The 21815-nt window shown below is 35.0% G+C and overlaps 1 protein-coding gene across 3 annotated transcripts in view; it reads right to left on the bottom strand.

Annotated features, from left to right (window-relative positions):
• The window catches only part of LOC121242723 (lupeol synthase-like), a 59185-nt gene extending 37768 nt beyond the window's left edge, over positions 1 to 21417 (bottom strand). The window contains exons 1-19 of one of the 3 annotated variants that reach the window (XM_041140667.1): positions 21261 to 21417; positions 20747 to 20947; positions 9800 to 9985; positions 9501 to 9590; positions 9182 to 9379; positions 8818 to 8902; positions 8537 to 8703; positions 8210 to 8287; positions 7990 to 8103; positions 7732 to 7851; positions 7509 to 7631; positions 7312 to 7410; positions 7117 to 7173; positions 6965 to 7011; positions 6735 to 6878; positions 6393 to 6570; positions 6194 to 6274; positions 5751 to 5834; positions 5343 to 5577 (exon numbers count right to left, since the gene is read on the bottom strand). In XM_041140667.1, coding sequence (XP_040996601.1) covers positions 5467 to 5577; positions 5751 to 5834; positions 6194 to 6274; positions 6393 to 6570; positions 6735 to 6878; positions 6965 to 7011; positions 7117 to 7173; positions 7312 to 7410; positions 7509 to 7631; positions 7732 to 7851; positions 7990 to 8103; positions 8210 to 8287; positions 8537 to 8703; positions 8818 to 8902; positions 9182 to 9379; positions 9501 to 9590; positions 9800 to 9985; positions 20747 to 20941 — 2157 coding nt within the window. In that variant the 5' untranslated portion in view covers positions 20942 to 20947; positions 21261 to 21417 and the 3' untranslated portion in view covers positions 5343 to 5466. Of the gene's footprint in view, positions 1 to 5342; positions 5578 to 5750; positions 5835 to 6193; positions 6275 to 6392; positions 6571 to 6734; positions 6879 to 6964; positions 7012 to 7116; positions 7174 to 7311; positions 7411 to 7508; positions 7632 to 7731; positions 7852 to 7989; positions 8104 to 8209; positions 8399 to 8536; positions 8704 to 8817; positions 8903 to 9181; positions 9380 to 9500; positions 9591 to 9799; positions 9986 to 20746; positions 20948 to 21260 lie in introns of those variants that run through there. The other 2 variants (XM_041140665.1, XM_041140666.1) reach the window with 2 other exon arrangements.
• Between the last annotated feature and the right edge of the window lie 398 nt (positions 21418 to 21815).

Consider the following 21815-nt stretch of genomic DNA (forward strand, 5'->3'; position numbering starts at 1 on the left):
TCAATGAATCATGCAATTTATAACAATTTTCAATCGATTATTTTAATGTTGATAAAAATTATTAAAAAATCATACATAATAATATTCAAACATTTAATATCATGTATAAAAAGAGTATAAAATATAAACTCACTGACTAATTTGAATCAAAATATGATATGAATCTAAATAATTTCATTGAGCATGTAATTTTTATATTCAACTTCAATTGTTGACATTTTTTTGCCTCATACAAAGAAGATAAAGATCATCAAGTTATAAGCACATGGCAAATTTAGTATTCTATACACAACCATAAATTTAATACAAAATATGCATTCTTCTCCTAATTGTTTTGTTCAACTAAAGAAAATAAAAAACTATATATTTTATCTTTCAATTTTATGCGATTTTTATTGAATACAATGATGAAAAAGTTATTATATATTTAGTTTCATCATATTTTTGTACAAAAATTAAAAAAAAAAAACTCAGTTATTAGACAAATTAAAAATAAATATAGTTTTGAATCGATTGAAATTGGCTCAAATCAATCTAAAATCAATTAGAATTTGATGTAGGGGGATCTGAGTTAGATGATGTTAAGCAGTTAAATTACACGTTGATGGCACTAAACTACCTCAAGACGATTGGGAGTTTTGACCATGTAATGGTATTTTGAGCATAACTTTGGGCATAGATATCGGAGTCGCACATATGACCCCAATTCAAAAAGATTTTTTCGGTGCAGGCATGCTATGGTCACCCAGCTATGCTCGGTGTGCATCTTTTTCGAGCCCAAATTCAATTGTTTTCCCCTTCAAATCTCCAAGTTTAGATATTTTTTGCCTGTTATAGTAATATTTCGTTTCTTGGTCAGCAAGTTATTTTGATTCTGACTTTGGCAGATTTTTGACAGATTGCTTTTTTATTTACGTATTTGTTTTTGGTGTGTTTATTAGGACTTTTCTATTTTTGGTAAAATCCTGACTTTTTGAATCTACAGCTATTTCAACCTGGCTTGTGGGTTTGGGTGGAGATTCTGAAGTTTTGATAATTTTCAATTGAATTTTTTTTTCTTTTGTGTTTTGAGCGAATATCTTGTCTTCCCTATTTCGATTATCTGTTGAAACTATCTACCATAATTAATCTAAATTTCGTTTGACGTTAGAATTGGCCTAAATCGATCAATTGAAACGATTTAGTGAACGATTGGTCAAAAAATTTACTAAAATGGGTTCAATTTCTAACCGATTGGACCCTTTTTTGGAGCATTGGTGTCAACGATAAATGGAGCCCCATTTACTTTTCTACCATAATCATTTTTATTTGCAATTTGGTTGTACATGAGCGTTGTCAGCTAGCTATATAGATAGCTTGTTAATTAGAAACCAGCAAACGTGCAAGATCATGGTCACTTGTCTGTTAATATTCTTGCACCATCATATGAATATATTCGAGTAACTCGACATGATCATAGCAGCTAGCTTGTTTTTAATTTCCACTGCTCACGTCACATAAACTGTGGCTTCCGAGGAATGAGTAAACAATTAAACATTAATGAAATGTGGTTAATAGTCGCTCACTTTGCATCATTAATTGATGTGTGGTATTAAAAATACAAACATAAAAATGATAGGAGAAATCTAGAGTTTCATTTTTTTATCTTTTTGTATTTTCGAATGCTATTTTATTTCAAATTTTTTATTTTTTTAATATACCATGTGGCACCAAATGGTGGCGCCATATTAATAGGACAAAGTGAACGGTATAATTGGGACGACATAATAGCAGTTCTCTTAAATAAATTAATGGGATGTAGATTAATTTAGTTTCTATTAGTTTAGTTTCTTAAATAAATACATATTAGTTCTCTTCTCCATTAAATCCTTGTTTTGCTCACAAGGATGCAGAACTTGGTTTCTCTCTACCATCAAGGTCGTTGCTTTCAACTTGGTTGTATCCCGCACAAGCATTGCAATTCACTCCATTCAAGGTGTAGCCCACTTCAATCTAGCATCCAAATCTAATTTTTTGTCAAAATAATATGGCCATAACATATTAATGGTCTTTGTGTGCGAAAGTTATCCATAAGGAAGTATTTGCTAGGTATGGAGCAGTTGTCCTTATAATTCTTCGATTTTGGATAATCAATTCTCACCATTGCAAAGAGATTGAACAAAAATAGTTGTATATATATCATTACTAAACAAAAAGGTCGATAGTATCATCACAACAACATCTTGACAAGGTGGGAAGTTTCTCAGCATGTTTGGAGAGGTAAAGAATTCTCAAAATCCTTATAATTCTATTCACAAACGTCACACAAAAACTAAACATTTTTCAAATTCAAATTTTCAGTTTTTTCATTTAATCATTACTTAATTATTATCCAAATACAAAAACCTATGCAATTTTTACAAATTTCAAAACAAGACACAAACATCAATGCAAATTTTACAAAATTCAAAACAATTTTTTAACATTATAATATTTTTAATCAACTTTTTCTCTCTCCTCTTTCAAAACTGAAAAAAAAAATATTCTTACTCAAATCATTTTATTACCATTCACAAAATCCAAACATACTCCAAGTGTCCAAACATACCCTAAATAAACCTGGGGAGTGCAATCTAATGAGTTTGCAAAGCATATGATGCAGAAAAGTTATGAACACTACCTTATAAGGAATTAAAAAAAAAAAAAAAAAAACTAGAAGGCTTATATGTGATACCCCGTATTTTAGTGTATTTTAATTGAATGATTATTTTAATTAATTTAAATATTGGTTCTCTTGTTTTAAGTTCATCGGATTTCTCATTGGTTTATTTTTATGATTTTTAAGTTGTGAAATTTATTTTGATATGCTTTCTTAATATTAATTATTATTTTTCACTTAAATTGCTCTTTAATTTAAATTAGTTTGTTGTGGGCTTTAAAATTATTGTGTTGTTGGATTTTTATTATTATTTATTTTAGCTACGTTTAAATTATTTTATTCAACTTACTGTTTTGAAATTCTTTTTGTTGGATCAATTTTGTGACCCAAGTTGTGAGGATTGGATCTCATTTCTTTCCCTCACTTTTTCTTTTCCCCTTTTTCTTTCTTCTCTTCTCTTTTTCCTTATTTTCCTTTCTCTCCTCTTTCCCTCTACATTTTCCTCCCCCCCACGCGACACCCCTCCCTTCTCTCCCCATCTGTTTCTTCTTCATCCTAATGCGCTGCCTTGCGCCGTCTGTTGCCGTCACTGCCCCTCCCATTTTCTTCCCCTCCGGCCTGCAACCTTCCCCCTCCATTTTCAGCTCCTCCCTCACCGTTGTTAGCCCCCACGCACGACTTCAAGCTGCAGCCATTTTTCATTCCAGCGTCGCCGTCACGCCGCCATTGGCCACCACCTTTTCACCACAACACCGGCGGCCTCCCAGCTACTTATCCCACCCAAGCTCACAGAGGACAATGGCTGGCGGCTTTCCGTTCGGAACTAGTGTCTTCCGTCGTGCAAGGGCCAATCGTGTGGGTTGTGGCGTGGAAGAGCTTGGCAGTGTAACTACCCTTCGGTGGTGGTTGTGCGATTTCTCGTGAGGCTCGGGCAGTGGCTATCACATGGTGGAACGCATGGCTGGATTGGTGAAAGCACATGAAGGGTGGTGCATGGCAACATGCGTGAAACAACCAATATGTTGTTAGTTGCTTGACGTTCCTCTGAATTACCACCGGTAAAGCCCATCCATCTCCATTTTCGATTTGGGTGTTTTGGCCTTTAACTGCCGCCCACGCCACCACCCACGGCCAACCACCACCACCAGTAGCTTCACCATCACCCCTAAGCCCTTCCTTAACCATCTCAAGTCTTCGTTTGTTCCCATTCAAAAGTTGGGTTTTTGAGACTCATGACCCTTGTCCATTTTGCACTGTTACATTACTGTACCACCACTTCGAGCACCTCTGTGATCCTTCAAAAATTATATTATAGCATTGTAAGTATATTTCTAAAGAACTTTTGAGATTTAAATGTATTTTTATGCTAACTCAAATTTACTGTGAATTGGTTTGGTTGTGCCGGACTGAGTCCGAGGAGTAAGGGGGTCGGTTGGATTGGTGGATGGAGTTGTTGTGTGAGTGGATTATGCTGAGACTTGTTGGCTATTAGATATTTGTGTCATGTCTTATACATTGCATAATTGCACGCATGTTCATATTTGTAAATGAAAACTGGGTTTTCACATAATTGCATACATGTTCATGTGTATATTTGAAAACTAGGTTTTCATGTGTGAAATGGTTTTTGGGTACGTGTGTATCATGACCCCAAGCTAAGATGGGATATTATCTCAGTGGAGCTCCTTTGGTCACTCGGGAGCAGAATATACTGAGTGATGTCCCTAGGTTGTCGCTGGACGACAACGGGATCAGACGGGACGGTAACGCTCTCATGCCAACTTTGTGGCCTCTCTTGCTTGCGGGTTATAAAGTCACTAAAACGGTCATTACCTATGGTGTGACAAGGGAGCTAGGGTTTGTGGATGGTCCTTAGGGGAGATCATGGTGCATACGGTTAAAATTGATTATTAGGTTATTTTCTGGGAAAATGACGTGTGTTGGATAAAAGGATTTTATGTGAATCATTTTCTGAGAAAATGGTGGATTATTGTTTTGGGCTATTTTCAGGAAAAATGATCTTTTGGAGTCTAATGCATGTTCCATCATTTGCATGCATAATTGTTGGTTGTATCAATATATTTTTATCTCGTGGGTTGTTTGGATTGTTACTTTCTGAGATTCACACCTCATGTGGTATTCCTTACCCTGTGGTACCGTTTTATGGTATTGTAGATTTTGTTACAGATGCTGATGTTGAGCCTGAGGATGTGGCTCCGCCAGAGGAGTGATTTGGGATCACTCACTCGTTTTTGGGATTTGTTTCCCGCTTGTTGAATTATGTATTTTAGAATTATTAAGTTTTTATGGGATAATTGTATTACTCTTTAAAGCATTTTGTTTTAGGCGAATTTGTATTAAACAATTTTGGTACTTAATCAACTTATTTAAATTATCCGATGCTTTGCTTTGTTGTACACTGTTGTATGTACACACACTTGGCACTTATCGCTGGGATGCATGACCGTGTTGTCATCATCCGGGCGTCTCGATTCCCGAGTTTTTGTATGTCAGGGTCATGGGTGCCACATTTATAACTATTATTCATTAATTATTTATATATACTCCTGGTTCTCACAAAGGAAGTATACATTGAAATTCTATTCCACACAGTACATAAAATCTAATATTCACAAATATTATGGTACCTTATTGAGTTGTAAGTTGTAGGAATTTGGTCTTTTCATAGAGATCGTGCTTACACGAAGCAACTGCACCATTACACACATATTACAATCTTGCAAAGTGCTTGAGAACTACGTATAAACTTTATTTAGGTGCAAGAATGATCGATCGATCTATACTCTGTTGATCAGATCATTTAGATATTATGCAAGCAGAACTCGCTTCTGATATTCTCCAAGAGCCCATATGGGGAAGATGTTTCTGTACGATGAGTAGTTTAATGTACAATTCCTCATAAATACTCCAGTGATTTCCTGTTGCCAATAACCATAGATTATGTTATCTCTGAAATTATAATTTGGTATGCAGAAAGATATTGTTAGAAAAGAAACGAAGCGATAAAAGAGAGAAAAAAGAAGAAAAGCACACAACTAAGATGACACAAAAAATAACTGAAAGTGTTGCATTCTGAATAAACGTGAATTACCTGCTGAGGGAAGTCACCATCTTCCATTTGTGAATTGATCAGCACCCTTACCCCATGATGGATTGGTGTTGGATCTATCTTGGCCTAAAAATTTATAAAAACATTTAGAATCAGCATATTGATCATGCTTCCTAATAAAGCAGTTTCTAACTTTCATCCCTGTAAATTTTTTTTTAAGTCCTAGTTTTTCTATTCATATGCATATATTGTTCCAACTCAACTTGGGTTCTATTCAGTTTTTAAGCTCCAAAATGACATCTATGTGCATATTTCTCTTTTAACATGCATTATATTCTTGAATATATTCCACTGTCATCCACTATTTGCTAGATTCTTAAGTTTTTTAACCATTTCTACACCCATGTTGACATGAATAATTTCAAGATGTAATTCATTAATGCTAATATATAGAATAACTTAAGAGACAACGATGGATGGATAACCTGCCCAGCTTCAATGAGGGATAACACAGCCCATGCAGTTTGAACCAAATTTGCACGGTTTCCCTCAATATTTTTCCACACCTGTTCCAAAGAGCAAGTTACTTTAGTTGTCCCTTTTCACTTCACCCTCGTTTTCTTTTTCTTTTCTCTTGTTTTTTAGTAATTCACATTCAAATTGGAAAATCAATTGCCTATGTACCTTGTTTTGGCTTGAAAGGTAACTCTCTCCCCATCCACCATTGGGTAGCTGCTTTGATAGTAGAAATTCACAAGCTTTGCGCAATGCTGGACAATTTTTGTAGTTTCTGCCACAAGCTACCAGTCCCCCTACAGCAAACCATGTACCATAGGTGTAGCAAATTCCCCAATATCCATACCTGTATTAGTGCTAAACTTGCTTAGATCTTTTTATGTAATCTCCTTTAATAACAAGAACATCAGCCAAAAGAAAAGTAAAAATAAAAAAATTACAATCTGCAGGAATATGTAGAACATTTTTTTTTTCCATTTTCATGAATGTCATGTTGAAAAAACAAACTACCAAGATCCATCAGGTTCTTGAACATCTTCAATGTATTGAATTGCCTTGTAAATGCTGTTGTCTATCTCTATTCTACGGTGTTTGGGATAGAATTTCCGAAAGAGCGCTAACCCTTGAATAGCTGATGAAGTGCACTCTACATACCTATTATAAGGTGACACAATTTTGATGTTAGGAAGCAAAGAGCGACCAATTATGTGGCCATTGTTTTTATTATGAAGATATCTTACTCTCGCTCAATAAGAGTATCTTCAAAAAATTCTGTCGGGTTGAACTTCTGCAAATAGATACAAATTTTGTAGTAGTGAGTATTGGGTTGACACGATGTTTTCTCGTACTAATCATGAATAGACCAAATCAATTGGCTTGTTAGATAAGTTACCTCCAACCATCCAAATGCTCTTTGAGGCTCCCAAGCTGGGAAACCACCATTTCTACTCTGCATTGGCAAATATAAGGTCAATTATTCAAGTCAAGCAGCATAATAAATGGAAAAAGTGAATTGGAAAATCTGACAAGAAACAAGTAATGTTCTTTGTTAAATTCAAAAATTGAATATGTATTGTAGAATCCTTACTTGTAGAGAGAGAATGACATTAACAGCATCATAAAATCGCCCTGTCTCTATCTTTTCCCCAACTAGGTCCGGTGACATTTGTGACAACAACAGAGCAACCTACAAAAGTAAATGTTTTGCTAAATTTTTTCCTTTAAACGAACCATGAGAATTTAAGACTTTAGAATGCACATATTTCAGTAGACGTGAGGCATTACCTTCAACCCTTCTGCTGTGCAGTCAGAGACTTGCCAACCATGATCTTGAATTGAGAATGTCCATGCTCCTTTACTTATGTGTCGGTACATAGCTTTGAAGTCACCAGAAGGGTTTTCTTGAACCTAGAAAATGACACAATTTTGTTAAAGCCAAATATCATGATTATGTTCAAGCATTATCTACCATCAAACCTTGTAAGGGGTATTTGACATGTATTCTGACCTGTGAAGCTTTCACAAAGTCGTGTGATTTACGCAATGTTAGTCCGTACTCTTCATTCAAATTACATGAGAGAATCGCTTGGATTGCGAAACCCGCATCCCACATCTGACTGCCAAAACTCTGCATGACATAAGGTTGGAATCATTACTGCATTTCTAGACAAAAGATAAGATTTCAAATGGATCAAAATTTGGCAATTCTTTAGGCACGAGTACATGCTTTAGGTATATGTGATTTGCACTGACATGCTCACTTCACCTGAATTTTTAACCCATCTTCAGCAACCCAATAGTTGTCGGGAATTCTAGCTAGATGAAGCTTGTATGCTTCCCCATTCGGATCTTCAGCCCAACAGGCAATCAAACATAGCACCTATAATACATATGACCTTGACAAATTAGTTCATAGAGCACACATCAACTGGTATGATCTAGATGATTGCATTTTGATTATAGTTGTAACACTAATTAGTGACAACCTTTTCCACGCTTCCAATGCAAAGGTATCTGGTGTTCTCGTCCTCATAATGAACATGATCAATTGCAACTCTAAGTGCCTTCTCTCTCAACAATGAAAAGGGCCAGCGGGTCAGAAGAGGCTCTACTGCATGGTGAAGAAATCCCCATAGCAAATCTTGTATAAGCGGATGTGGATGGTAGAGATCCTCCTAAATTAGCACATTGTATAAGTTTCATGTATACATTATTTCGTCATAAATCTTTATATTTGCTTAAGTGGGATCTAAGATGGAGGTTTATGACATAAAAATCAAATGCAAGATATAGAGACTAAGGATTTAACCAACCTTTGCAACTGTATTTCGGGTTTTGTTCCAATTAATTTGATGGTAAGGCTCGTTGTACAACTCTTGCCTTAGTGATTGAATCAACTCAGTGATTGGACCAACAAACCTTTTCCCATATAAATAAGACATTGGCATATAAACCAAGCGACAATAGCACATCATTTTGCCTGCATCTCATATAAATAACAACCTCAAGTATGAGACAATATCATTGCATTTTGCCCGCATCTCATATAAATTACAATTGTGCTTTTCAACAAAAAGGTGTGAAACGAAAGAACCTGGATGAATTGGAGAGATTTGTGGAAGAAGCCAGAACTCTGGGGGCAATGGATTGCATCCAGACCACTCATATAATCCCAGTACCTATCCATGTTAGTAAGACTCTAAGTTTTCACAATATAGTAAAGATTATATACGGTTGAATGATAAATTAAAATGCTTTCATCATTTTTTAAGGCAAATGGACTTTTGAGCTACAATCTCACCTCTCAAACTCAAGTATATACACTTCAATATGGTGATACTTCTAGTTGGACACTAGAATATGCTACTTTATATTTCTTTTTTCTTGGCATATACATGTAATATTACCATGAATTCTTGACAACCAAAATATTTCATATTCCAACCGGTTATACATACCGTGACCCAAAACTTTCCCCAAGATGGAATTGCCACTAAACCACCATGGTCAAGGATCCATTTTCGTCCTCTGGCCATAGCCTTGTCCTCACCATCTTCAGGACCCTCTCCAAGTATCCTCAAGGCAATATAGCTCAAAGCTGAACCAAACATTGTGCTATGACCCTCTATGTGGAAGCCCCAACCTCCATCTTCATTCTGTCCAACAAATAAAAAGTCAATATACAAATTTACATATAGATAAGTGTATTTGTTTGTACATAAGGTTAAATTTTGCCAAGTTTTTAGTTTTTGAGGGCATTTTTAGCTGTTTGAATACCTGATGATTATACAAGTATCGAATAATTTCTTTCTGATGTGCTGGTGAAAAAATGGCATTCAGAGCTCCAGTGATGTATAATGCCATTACCTGCATATTGTAAAAATATGAAATTATGTTAGAATTAGTTCAATGGTAGAGCATTAGTCTTAAATGCTAATACATATCATAGTTAAAAAAAATTTAAACATTTATTGTCAACATTTTATATTTTAGGGAGAGAGAAGTTAAAAAAAATTATATATATATATATATATATATATATATATATATATAAGTTTGGTGCAAAAAATACATACAAAGGGTTGGAGGAAAAACAAGGGGCCAGCAGATTCAGCAGGCCAGTGGCCATCGTGGGCTTGAATGGACGAATAAAAGGTTAGGGCTCTTCTCAATGTTGTGATGACTGCTTCCTCTGTAATCACCTCAGTTTCCTTCACTTGGATTGGTGGTGGAATTGGCCCACATGGGTTCTCCTTCCTAAGCTGTGAGATTTTCATATCAGTTAGTGAGATGAATATCCTTGCTAGTGAAAACTAATTCAAAGCCCTCAATAAAAATTTTCTAGATTCCAAAACAAAGCACATGAACAATTTAACATGATCCTAAGATATTTTGTTAGCATTTTTGGGTGGTTATTAATATCTACGAGTTAGGTCCATGATCAATAACATAATTCTAATCACAATTGAAAAGAGAAATACTTCATCAACAAAAAGATCTCATAAAAGTAAACTTACAAACTAACGTAACTTGATATGATATATCATATAATTGTAAGCTTACTTTTCGTTTAAAGTAAATTTGATGTATTATACGAAGTCACGTCAATTTATAGGTTTTGTTTAGATCTCTTTGTGGATATAGAATTTGTCATTAAATGATAAACATACAAATTTTTTTAAAAATATATTTTATAACACTGTTTTAAATAGAGGATGATTGTGTAAAATTTGAAATTCAATTTTAAAATAGAGTGGCTCTACAGCCACACATGGGGGCTCTCGACAATGCTTTTTTTCATGCATTTTGTAACTCTTTAAAATATTTTAAAAAATTCACAGCATCATTAAAAATCACTTTTTTAACCATTTAAAAAAAAATTGAAGGGAGCCCCTGTACGTAAGAGTAGCATTTCTCTTTAAAATATTAGAATTTTTCATTTAGTGACATTTTACATTAAGAGTAATGCTACTTATCATCCAAATTCTCATCATTCTCTCATTATCCCATGAAATGACATTAGATAATTGGATACTATTAATTATATTTTACTTATGAACCTATTATCTAATGCTACATCATAGGATGATGAGAGGATGATAAGAAAATGAATTGTGAATAGATTTTTTTTTTAATTTTTTTTTACATTAATTGATTGTAAAATGAGTAGGGGTGTAAAAAAAAAAACCGATGAACCGGTGAACCAAACCGGACAGGATCAAACCGATGGGTTTGGTCCGGTACCAAGTTTGGTTCAGTTCGGTATCAGTTTTATTTTTCTTAAAATCGGTCAAAATTGATCTGGTTTAGATTTTCTTTTCTAAACCCGGATCGGACACAACCAGACTGGTTCATATATATATTATAATTTTTTATATTGTATATAATTTTTATATATAATTATATATAAAATAGTTTAGTATTATATGATAAATTACTAATTAATATAATATTAAATTTTAAAATCTTATATCACTATAGTCTATTGTTTTAATAGTTATACTAATACTATATCACTATATATTATAATATACTATAATATATCACTATATTATATATTATAATATATCATTATAGTCTATAATATAATATATCACTATAGTCTATAATACAATTATAATATATATTATAATATACTACACTATATTATTACAATAGTATTATATACTATAATATACAATTATATATATTATATAATATATAATATAGTATATTAAAACTGAAAAACCGGATTGAACCAGACCGAAAGTACCGGTTTAGGGCGGTAACTGATGCGGAATTGGTTCTTGAAAATGTAAAACCGGTGTATACTGATTCGGTCCTAAATTTTGTTCAAAATCGAACCAAACCGGACCGATTACATTCCTAAAAATGAGTTGAATTATAAATGCATGAATATCATTATTCATTGCAATTACCGCGATTGTTTTTTTTTTTTTTTTTTAAATATTCAAACTTCAAATGCATTCATGCAAGGGAAATTGGTTTTTTTTTTCAAACTTTTTATTTGATGTTCTCAACTACGGAAAATGGACAAGAAGAACTGTAAGAAAGGGGCACCCTGCATAGTGGGCACCCCTTCACTTCAGTTGGGGCTGTGAAGTGGCTCTTAAACCACTTCATGAGTTTTGATGGTTATCTCTTAATAGTCAGCCAAGAGTTACACTTAGAAGAGCTATTTACATAGCCATTCTCCCTTGTGGATTAGACACTTACATCACAAACAAGTTCTCACTCTCAAATATTTCTCTCTAGTCCTGACATTTAGGCTGTGAAATATGTGAGTATTGCTCTGGTGTATTACCACATAGCACACTCCACCATTGTCGAGAAGATTACGGATGAACATAACGACGACAAAGAATCTATAGAACAATTGCACTAGATTTAAGATATTTCTGATAAGGTAATATCGCTTTTGATATATACTTTGATCTAATATTTCTAACATTAGCATGAGAAAATTATCGGTTGTTCCCGATTTGTATTTTGTCGTGCATGAAGTGATTTCTTTTACGGAATATGTTTCTGTGATGCGAATTTTTATTCTATTTATCTGTAAACACGAGCTGCCAAGGTTGGTCGTTGCGGTGCTGCACAAGCAATGGTTGTAACCACCCACGCAAAGCAGCGCGGGCCCCCAACACATGGAGATGCTCCAGGTCTCGACGTTGTGCCATATGAGGTTGTAGTGTTCACGGGAGGTGAAGGAAGCTCCTAGGTGCGGCGGGCTGTTGCAGGTGTCGGCACTAGTGCCGCAGGCAATGCCTTGGGCAAGAGATGACGGTGGCAGTGCTGCCCATGGCACTATGCCCACTAGTGATGCGCTGACGAGGTCGTTATACACACCTGCTGGGTGTTGCACAGTGCCCAGCAACTGTGCACAACAGTGGTGTTGTGTCCGTCTTGGTGCTGCAGAAAATGGTGTAGCAGCCAAATTTTGTTTTGTGCAAGCAGGTGGCCTACAGTGCACGCGTAAGGTGCTTGAACATCAAAAGCGCACCTGGCGCAAAGCCATGCACCATGGTAGTGCAGCAGGCTGCTCTGCTGCGGGCAGGTCCTCGTGTAGGGCCGCACGCAGAGCTACATGCTCTCTTGCAGGTGGCGGCACCGTTGCAGGGTAAGAAATCACGGTGCGACCTGCACCTCCGCAACCTTCGGCGCTGCGGCTACTGGTGTCATAAGCGAACCTCGCAGACGATGGAGACACTGCACTGCTACGGACAGAGTTGCACCCCAGGCCAATGCAAAATTCTCTGGTAGGAGCAGAGCGGCGCACCAGGCCGGTGAAATAACTCTGCCGCGCGCAGAGCCAACCACCAGGCCGGTGCTAAACAGCTGCCGTGAAGCAGCAGATTTCGGAACCATGCACAGTTTGGTTGCTTTCAAAGGTGGCGCAGTGGCTGAAATCATGGCAGCAGGCGGTTACAAGAAGTCATTGGCTGCTGCGTTGATCTGTCTATAGTGGCCACTGATGCTGCTCTACCGTGCGCAGAGAGATATGCTTTGCCAAGAGCAGCGAGTAATATGCGGTGCACTGCGCTATCTTCGAACAGCGCGCACCATGCCGGATCTGCGAGCCAGCTCTTCCGGGGGCAGAGAGGTGCCGTTGATGGCGTGCTCATAGAGGAGGACTACTGCTCGCCAGGTGCTGCGCGCACCAAGGACAGCGAGGTCCAAGTGCTGCGCGCACCAGAGAGCGAAGGAGGAAGGCAGGAGCCCCACTGAGTGACGCTGAAAGGGTGGTGGCGGCGGTTATATGCTAAGTTTGCTCTTTCGTTACATGAACAGTAGTTGGAAGGGGTGGGGAAGATGAACAGTGCGTTTCTTTTTTGGGTGATATATATATATGGATTGTGGGCTGCATAATCTGGTTTTGGACTTAAATGTAGATGGGTATGTTTTTAAATCAAGCTTTGAACCCGACCCATATGTTTTTCTTAACAGAACCCATTTGTTTAAAAAATTTATATATGTTATTTTAGACAACTGGGCTAAGCAAAGTTCCCGTAAGGGCTAGGCGCAGGGCGCCTAGTAGGGTAGCCCACAGGTTTTCGGGCTTGGCCCATCATGCTTATTTTCGGCCGAACAAACAAGAGGGCCCATGATCCGCTAGTAGCCCAAAGACCTCCATTGTGCATAATGGTTGCAGCCCAGTGCGCACACCCTACCAAGTTCACTTTTTAAGGGCAATGAGCTTAACCATTGGCGTAGAAGTTATTGTTGATGTGTTTGTTGATTTGATTTAAATCAGTATGTCACTGTGGCACAAAATATTTATTTAAAATTATTTTTCATGTGATCATGGTTATTTAATACATACATGCCATGATATTATAAGATATTTTATCGCATTTGTTAGGCATTTTATTCTATGCTCTAAATTGTTTAGATTATTATTTTTGTGAATAATATTTGGAAGAAATGTGATAATTTTTTGTACATTTCAAAGTAGAATTTTATTTAATCACTAGTATTTGCTAGGCTAATTTTAGGAGTTAGTTTTTAGATCTTTTTTAGAATGTGATAAAATAAATAATTAAGTAGCTCGAGTTTGATTAGTCCATGCTTATGATTGGCTAAAATCGGTTTCTCCGATCTAGGAGATAATCATTTTTGCATGTGACTAACTCGGTAGATTACTTATCGAGTGAGAGTATAGTTGTGATTGATTTAGAATTAATCTCCTATATGATATAGATTTACGTAAAAATTAAATTAGAAATTAATAATTAGGCATTGAGGCGCAAGAGATGATTAGGAAACTTAACGAATTTTTGATCTTGCGACTTGTATTAATTATTTTTGTTATAACTTAGATTAACGTGGCAAATTTCTTATTTGTGTGTACAATTAGATGCGCATAGGTTAGTAACTTTGAGATAACCGAAAAGAAAGCGTGAAGATTATTTATGCAACTTAGTTGTCTCATTAATCTCCTCCATGAGCAGTAGTTAGAAATGAATGAAGATTATTATTAATGTCAGAGAGTCTTAAACTATCATTATTGTATAAACCTCTGAAAGGTCTAGAGTAAAATTGAAAGTGCGCGTGGCACACATGCATTACAAGTTTTCATAGAAATTGATGAGATCAACTATCAGATAGAGCTAAACCACTATTTTGTTTATGAGAACTTGTGAGTAATAACAGAAGTTGCGCGTTGTTTTTGTAACGCAAAAATTAATTGCTCCTATATTTGAGGTTGAGCATTATAATCTTAAAACAATTTAGATTAATTCACAAATAAGTACATACTTTCTAAAACTTACTAGTATATATGCAAATAAGGATATTAAAATCTGAGTGTGTAAGAGTGTTTAGGACATTCTTGATTGTCAAATTCATTTTTTAAAAAATTTTTATCAGTGCACCTCTATGTAGTATTAGCACTGAAAATCTTGCTCAAGTTTTATTTCTCTCTAGTGAGAACGAATAGATTCTTGCATATATATGAACCTAGGAGCACTCTTGAGAGTAACATAATGCCAAGCACATTGGAGGTTTGCATGGTAACTGTAGCAAAAGTAATAATTAAGAATGACTTAATTAAGCCTAAAACTTTTACTCGTGGTTGTACTGATACAAGATAGATTTTAGGCTATGATGATTTCTTACAAAGTTTTTCTTTTCTCTCATATTGTGGATTGAAGAATATAAAAAATATTGAGTAAATAAGAAATTGGGATATATCGCTAGTTAACGGATAAAACGTCACATACTGTATTTGTTGCACAAAGTAATATTTTTTATTAACACTTTTAATGCGATATTAGAGAAGTTTAGACCTAATTTAATTTAAAACTCATTGAAGGTAGTAGTGTTAGTGAGAATTCTTAGAGGTTTGGGAATTGGATGGTCACTCGTTGACTCAGTGATATTATTTCTTGAGTGGAGAGATGATATGCTAAAATATGTCGTTGAGGCATAGGATGATAGGTGTGAAGTTTGAGAAATTGAAGTTTTTCTCGCTTGCTAATGAGATCCCTCTCCTTTATTTAGCAGAGTCAACAAAGAAAATGCAATGTGAACATTTTCTATGTGAAAGTTCCTATACATGCACACTAAGGACATGAAGTTTCATTATATAAATGCAATTCCAAATTTTTTTGAAGGAAAATATATATATATTTTCAATTTAAATATTTTTTTTCAAAATCATAATCGTATGAATTATATGATGAGAACAATTGTCTCGTAGTTTAATAACTTGCTAAAATGGAATTATAAATTAATTATGGCACAAATTAGTTGTTACATCACACTTGGGTTGATGTAATATAGGGTTGCAGCCTTAATTCTGATTTGTCATCCTTTGATCAAGTTCGTGTGCCTTTGAGAAAGGTTGAATAACTATTTTGTGCAAACGTGAATTCTATTAAAAACTTGGTTGATCATTTTTTGGTTGAGTCAGGCTCGTATTTTCGACGAGGGTGAGAAATTGTGGATTTGAGTGACACTTATTTTTTGGAAAGAATGTTTCATTTCACATTACTTTAGTTTCATTCCACATTACCTTAATATTAATATTTTCAAATTTTTTTATAAAAGATCGCCAAAAATAGTGAGAGTGATTTAACAACTAGTGTGAGTATACATTTGAGTGATGGTGTACCACTAGTGACAGTGACTCCCAAAAGTTATAGAATGCAAAGTTCCTCATAAATTGCGTGATAGCGATATATCAATATTATATCCCGTCGTTTAGAGACTAGAAGAGAATATTTATAATATGGCTCCATTAAATGTATTGAATTCACATAGTAGAAATCTCAATATAGAATTTTAAATTCACTTCACTTATATGATCCAACTTGGGTTGTTAATCTGATTGACACAATAAAAGTAAAGTTGATAGAGGTATAAATCTATCTATTAACACTAATTGAGTTGTCTTTAAATAGCTATTGATCGCATATTTATTGAAACTTTTCTTGAAGAAGTTAAATAGCTGATTCTCTTAGGAGAATTAGATGGTTAGCTTTTGTGATGTTTAGGCATGAAGTACTTTAAGCACATGATTGTTGCTAGTACTATTTTGGTACAAAATGCAAATGAATGTCGTTTGTGCTGTTTACAGGCAGTCTAAACAAACCATATTAAAAAATGCCTAATGTACCTAGTCATTTTTATTAACGACCTATTGAATAAAATGGGATTTCTCGAATGCTATTGACAATCTTAGAAAAGTGTCATCCTAAGAGATATGGCGAACTGGTTGTCTTAGATAATTAATTATCGCCTAATAAGAGGTTTACCATACTACGAGGTGATGAACATGGGTTTGTAAAAAGTAGCTAAGACTTCACCTCTTGTGAGACTGTATATAAGAAAATCAGTTTTTAGGAGCTTTTGTTCAAAACCCATAGACAATTAATGAGATAAACAATACCAAAGAATCTAGTTTTATCTATACTATTTGGTGTTTCTATTATGATTTGCTCATGGGAGTTAGAGGTTTAGATTTTGTTAGAAGGTAAATATGGCATACTTGATTAAGTGAGTTTGTGATGTGATTATCGTTGAAGGTAATGACTTGACTATAATGATTGTCTTTGAGGGCAAAGGTCCTAATCGCTTTACTTTTCATGAAAAATAAATTATGGTTATCTAATATACTTTTGTTAAGTACCAGAGATTTATATAAAACCTTAAAGTTGCAAATTAAATTTGCTAAATGACATTAGTGGTCACCCTGTAAATTCTTAAAAATTGCAGTTAGACTTGCTGGCAAGAATCTAAGGTTTATATTGTAAGTTTGACTTAAATGAGATTCACGATGAGTCATTGCCGACTTCTTGGTTGTGCAAAGACCTTTTATATGTAAGAGTAGAATCTTTTGGTAGGAGCATATTTTGAAAAGTTACTATACATTAGAATGCACATGGAAAGAAATGGTCATTAAACACCACTTGAGAGTTGTGGTTTAATAATTGTAGTTGACCATATGATTTCTCTCTACCTCATGGTATTGCTCGTTGTGCACATGATACTGATGTGTTCTATGATCATGTGGCGTGATTGGAAACATTTTTGGAAAACACACACATTCACCCAAAATTTAGGAGTTATGGTGGAAACGGTATATCGACAGCCTTAGATCGGCTCACTCACACGAGCTATAGTATTTGGCGCTACAAAAATGTAGTGATCAAAGATGAGACAATGTGTCACTCGGTACTTATACAAAGAAGGATAAGTTGTAAAAGACAAAGATATGTTGTCTTAGTGTGAGCTATGATGAGATCCATCGTGTTTAAAAGGACTGTGGATGATTACGCACAATCCATGTAGCATGTGGTTTATCTAGATGCGAGAACCTCTTTGGCACTTCAGATAGTAAGCAAATGGAGGGACTCAGGTTAGGCGCTGAGATAACGATTCGAATAAGATCTGTATGGTGAATTGAGATTATATATACGCTCTTTCTTTGTAAAGAGAACTCCATCGTAGCTTGTATTTCATACTACATGTGCTTTTGCGACAAACAATAGATGTGGGTGAATGGATCCCTGCTTTCTCACTGTGTAAGTCCTGCAGGTCATAATTGATGACTTTAACTTATTATGCCCTTAGGAGACTTTTGACTATGTCATGAGGTTGGTGTTTTAGTGTCTACTACTTTGGTATGTTATTTATAACCATGGGTGATACGGTCTAAAGAGACATTGCTGGGAAAACGACTAAACTGAAACTAAATGACATGAGGTTAAAGGGAAGACTATTTGATAACCTATCGATAATGGTGTGTACTCACTGCCGGCAAGTTATGTTGCTTCTTGGGAGTTGTAACATGGCTGTGAGTACATCATGTTTTAGAGAGATTGAGCATTGCTCTAAGTCATTCAAACTCGAAAGGGATTAAGGACGCTTAGTCTCATGTGACCAAATGAGTCAGGGCATAACGAGACACTTTTAGGGATGTTGCTATGTTAGTCTTATCTTATAGAGATTTGGTATAGTGCTCCAATTTTTCTTTTACAACTGTGCTCGATGGTCGCACAACCTATTTGCCAATATGAACAAGATTGAAAACATATTGAAAGAAGCAAACCTGGGGTCTAGCTTTCCCACTATGTGCGAGTGGGAGATGTAAGAAATGGGCACCCATAGTGGGCACCCCTTCCCCTTATCTAGGAAGTTATGAAGTGGTTCTTAAACTACTTCATGAGCCTTGATAGCTGGCCCTTAATGGCTAGTTAGAGGTTACAGTTAGAGGGGCTATGTAAATAACCTCTCTCCCCTCGTGGATTAGACACTTGCATCACAAACAAATGCTCACTCTCAAATAGTTCTCTCCAATCCCGACATCTAGGCTATGGAATATTGAGTGTTGCTCTAGTATATTTCCACGTAACACACTCTACCATCACCAGGAAGATAATAGATGAACAACAACAATGACGAAGAATCTGTGGAACAACTGCACTAACTAAGATATTTCCAATGAGGTAATATCGCTAAGCTGTGTATACTTTGATCTAGTATTTTTAACAAGATCAATAGAAAATGAAGCATATTTAAATCTTTAAGGAGGAATAAACCATTAATTCTATTGTTGGATGAGAATCTGATTATACGTATAACAAAATATCACTACAAGAAAATTGCTTATTTGTGGTCAGTTAATTCCAGCGAAATGACTATTTACAGACAAAATGAGTCTGTTTTGGTCACAAATGGTCTTTTCGCCGCAATTAAATGGCCACAAAAATCTGTTTTTCTTGTAGTGTATGGAAGAAATTAGGAAAAGGTGGAAAAAATATGGTTAGCGATCAAGGTTCCTCTCATGTACTGAGAGATCAAGAAATAAATTAACATATTGATTAAGTTGGTCCTACAATATTTACAGCTCATTTAATTAATAATATCTAAAATATTTATATTGACAATAATAAATATTGTATGACCTTTTTCACATGAATTTTAGACTTTCAAATTCGAACAAGAATTTGAGAAAATCTTTTTTCTTATAATCTTCTATATAGATCATTCTCCGAAAACAACTCAATGCTCTAAGACTTTTAATTGTCTAATTCCGTGCTTAATTATTTGTTTTTTTTATGCGAACCATCATTCCATTAATTAAAATGTCAAATTTAGTAACCTTAAAACACAATTTCTTTGCTACTCTACTCCATCCTATAAATCAAAATACATACATACATACATACAAATAAATTTACTCTATTATAATAAGTGCTATCTAACTGTGAATAGTAATTTTTGTTATTTTTCCGTTAACTTTGTTTGTTTTTCCATTAAATCATATTTTACCAAAAGGCTCTTAAAATCCTTGACCATTTGACGTGTACCTCTCTTATAGAATTTAATGAAGGATCATGTTTTACCAAAAGGTCCTTAAGACCTTTGACCATTTGATGTGTAGCTCCCTTGTAGAATTTAATGAAAGATTATGTTTTACTAAAAGACTCTTAATAGCCCCGCGGCGCACATAAATTGACGTCTCTTTTTCATGTCCTTTTTGTTATAATTCATGTCCTTTTTGTTCTGACAGGGTACTCATTTTCCTTTCTTTTTGTTTCAATTTTTTTTTTATTCAATTTTTTTAAATAAAAAATTAATAATATTTTATTATTATATAGAGTAAATATATAATCCAATATGAATGCAGACCAATGCTCATACTTTACTGAAATTTAGATTTTTTTTAATCTTGATTTTTTATCTTTCTTTAACCTTGTATTTTATTTTTCTAGACAAATAAGTTATTGACTTTTTCACTTTTTATTTATTTAAAAAATTATGTCAGGTGCACTCCGGAGCTAACGCACCTGAGACCGTTCCCTATTATATGTATGTATATATATATATAGAAACACATACATACTACATACTTTAAGCTATCTCTTTTTATGCTATGTTCTCATGCCTAAGTAAAATTCATCAAGATGTCTATATTATAGAAGATGTCCATATATGTAATATGTATGTATGTATGACAGCATGTATATATGAGTGAGTGAGAGAGAGAGAGAGAGAGAGAGAGAGAGATCTGGAACCTGCATCCTCATCAAAAGATCAGCACTTTGTTTCGTCCGAAGCCGATTCCTCTTAAACTCCTCGCGGAGCCTTTCAACTTCAGCACGTTCTTCAGGTGTGCCGGCATCAGGGTCGAACTCCCAATGTTGTCGTCCAACGAAATTGTTGAGGCTCACCAATCCTGGACCTCCTTCGGCTATCTTCAACTTCCACATGATCTTCTGCATGTGAAACAAATAAATTACTACATGCATGCATACAAGATGATCACTAGCAAGCTATTGAAATATGTACGTATATACAAGTTGATCAGAGATCAAGCGTACATGGAAAGAGAAAATATAATACACTTTGAACTTTTCAAATATCGATATATGATTGCAACTTTAACTACTACATGCAAAAGGATCAAGTTGACCAATTTGTTTGCTGCCAAAATAGCCAATTAGTTCATGATAATTTTCCCGAGAGAATTGGAGATAAAAAATGATGAACAAGAAGTAGTGACAGAGTGGTACTCTTCTTCTTGAGTACCTTAAAATGTGTTTAGAAGACGATCGATCTCTGTTTGTGCCCTCAGACTCAGACTAAGAGGCGCCTATCGAGTTTAAAGATCACTTAATGGAATGAAATATAATGGTAGCTAGCTTTCCCTCCCATTTATAAGGGAGGGAGGGAGGGAGGGAGAGGGGGTGGTGATCGATCGGTCTGTACATGTGTCAGCGATCAATGGAGCCCCGGCCCTATTTGTTGTGACGCACACTTAATGCATTCTTGAATGCAGTTCCCTAAATTTGGGTGGACAGTAGTCCAATTTATGAACCGTTTAAACAGATTAGAAATGAAACGAAATGATTTTAAATGAAGATTAAAAGTTAAATAAAATATTATTAAAATATTATTTTGATATTTAAAAAATATAAAATATTTAAATTATTTATTATATTTTATAAAAAATTAAAAAAAATTATAATAATAAAATAAAATAATATGAGATAAAATTATTTTTCTATCCAGCGGGGCTTAATTTTACCAACTACTACTAATTGGCCAGCCGGCCTGCAGAAAGAGGCCGGAGACAATACTATC

Source organism: Juglans microcarpa x Juglans regia, chromosome 8D (assembly GCF_004785595.1).
Source record: "Juglans microcarpa x Juglans regia isolate MS1-56 chromosome 8D, Jm3101_v1.0, whole genome shotgun sequence".
In the NCBI taxonomy this organism is placed as follows: domain Eukaryota; kingdom Viridiplantae; phylum Streptophyta; class Magnoliopsida; order Fagales; family Juglandaceae; genus Juglans; species Juglans microcarpa x Juglans regia.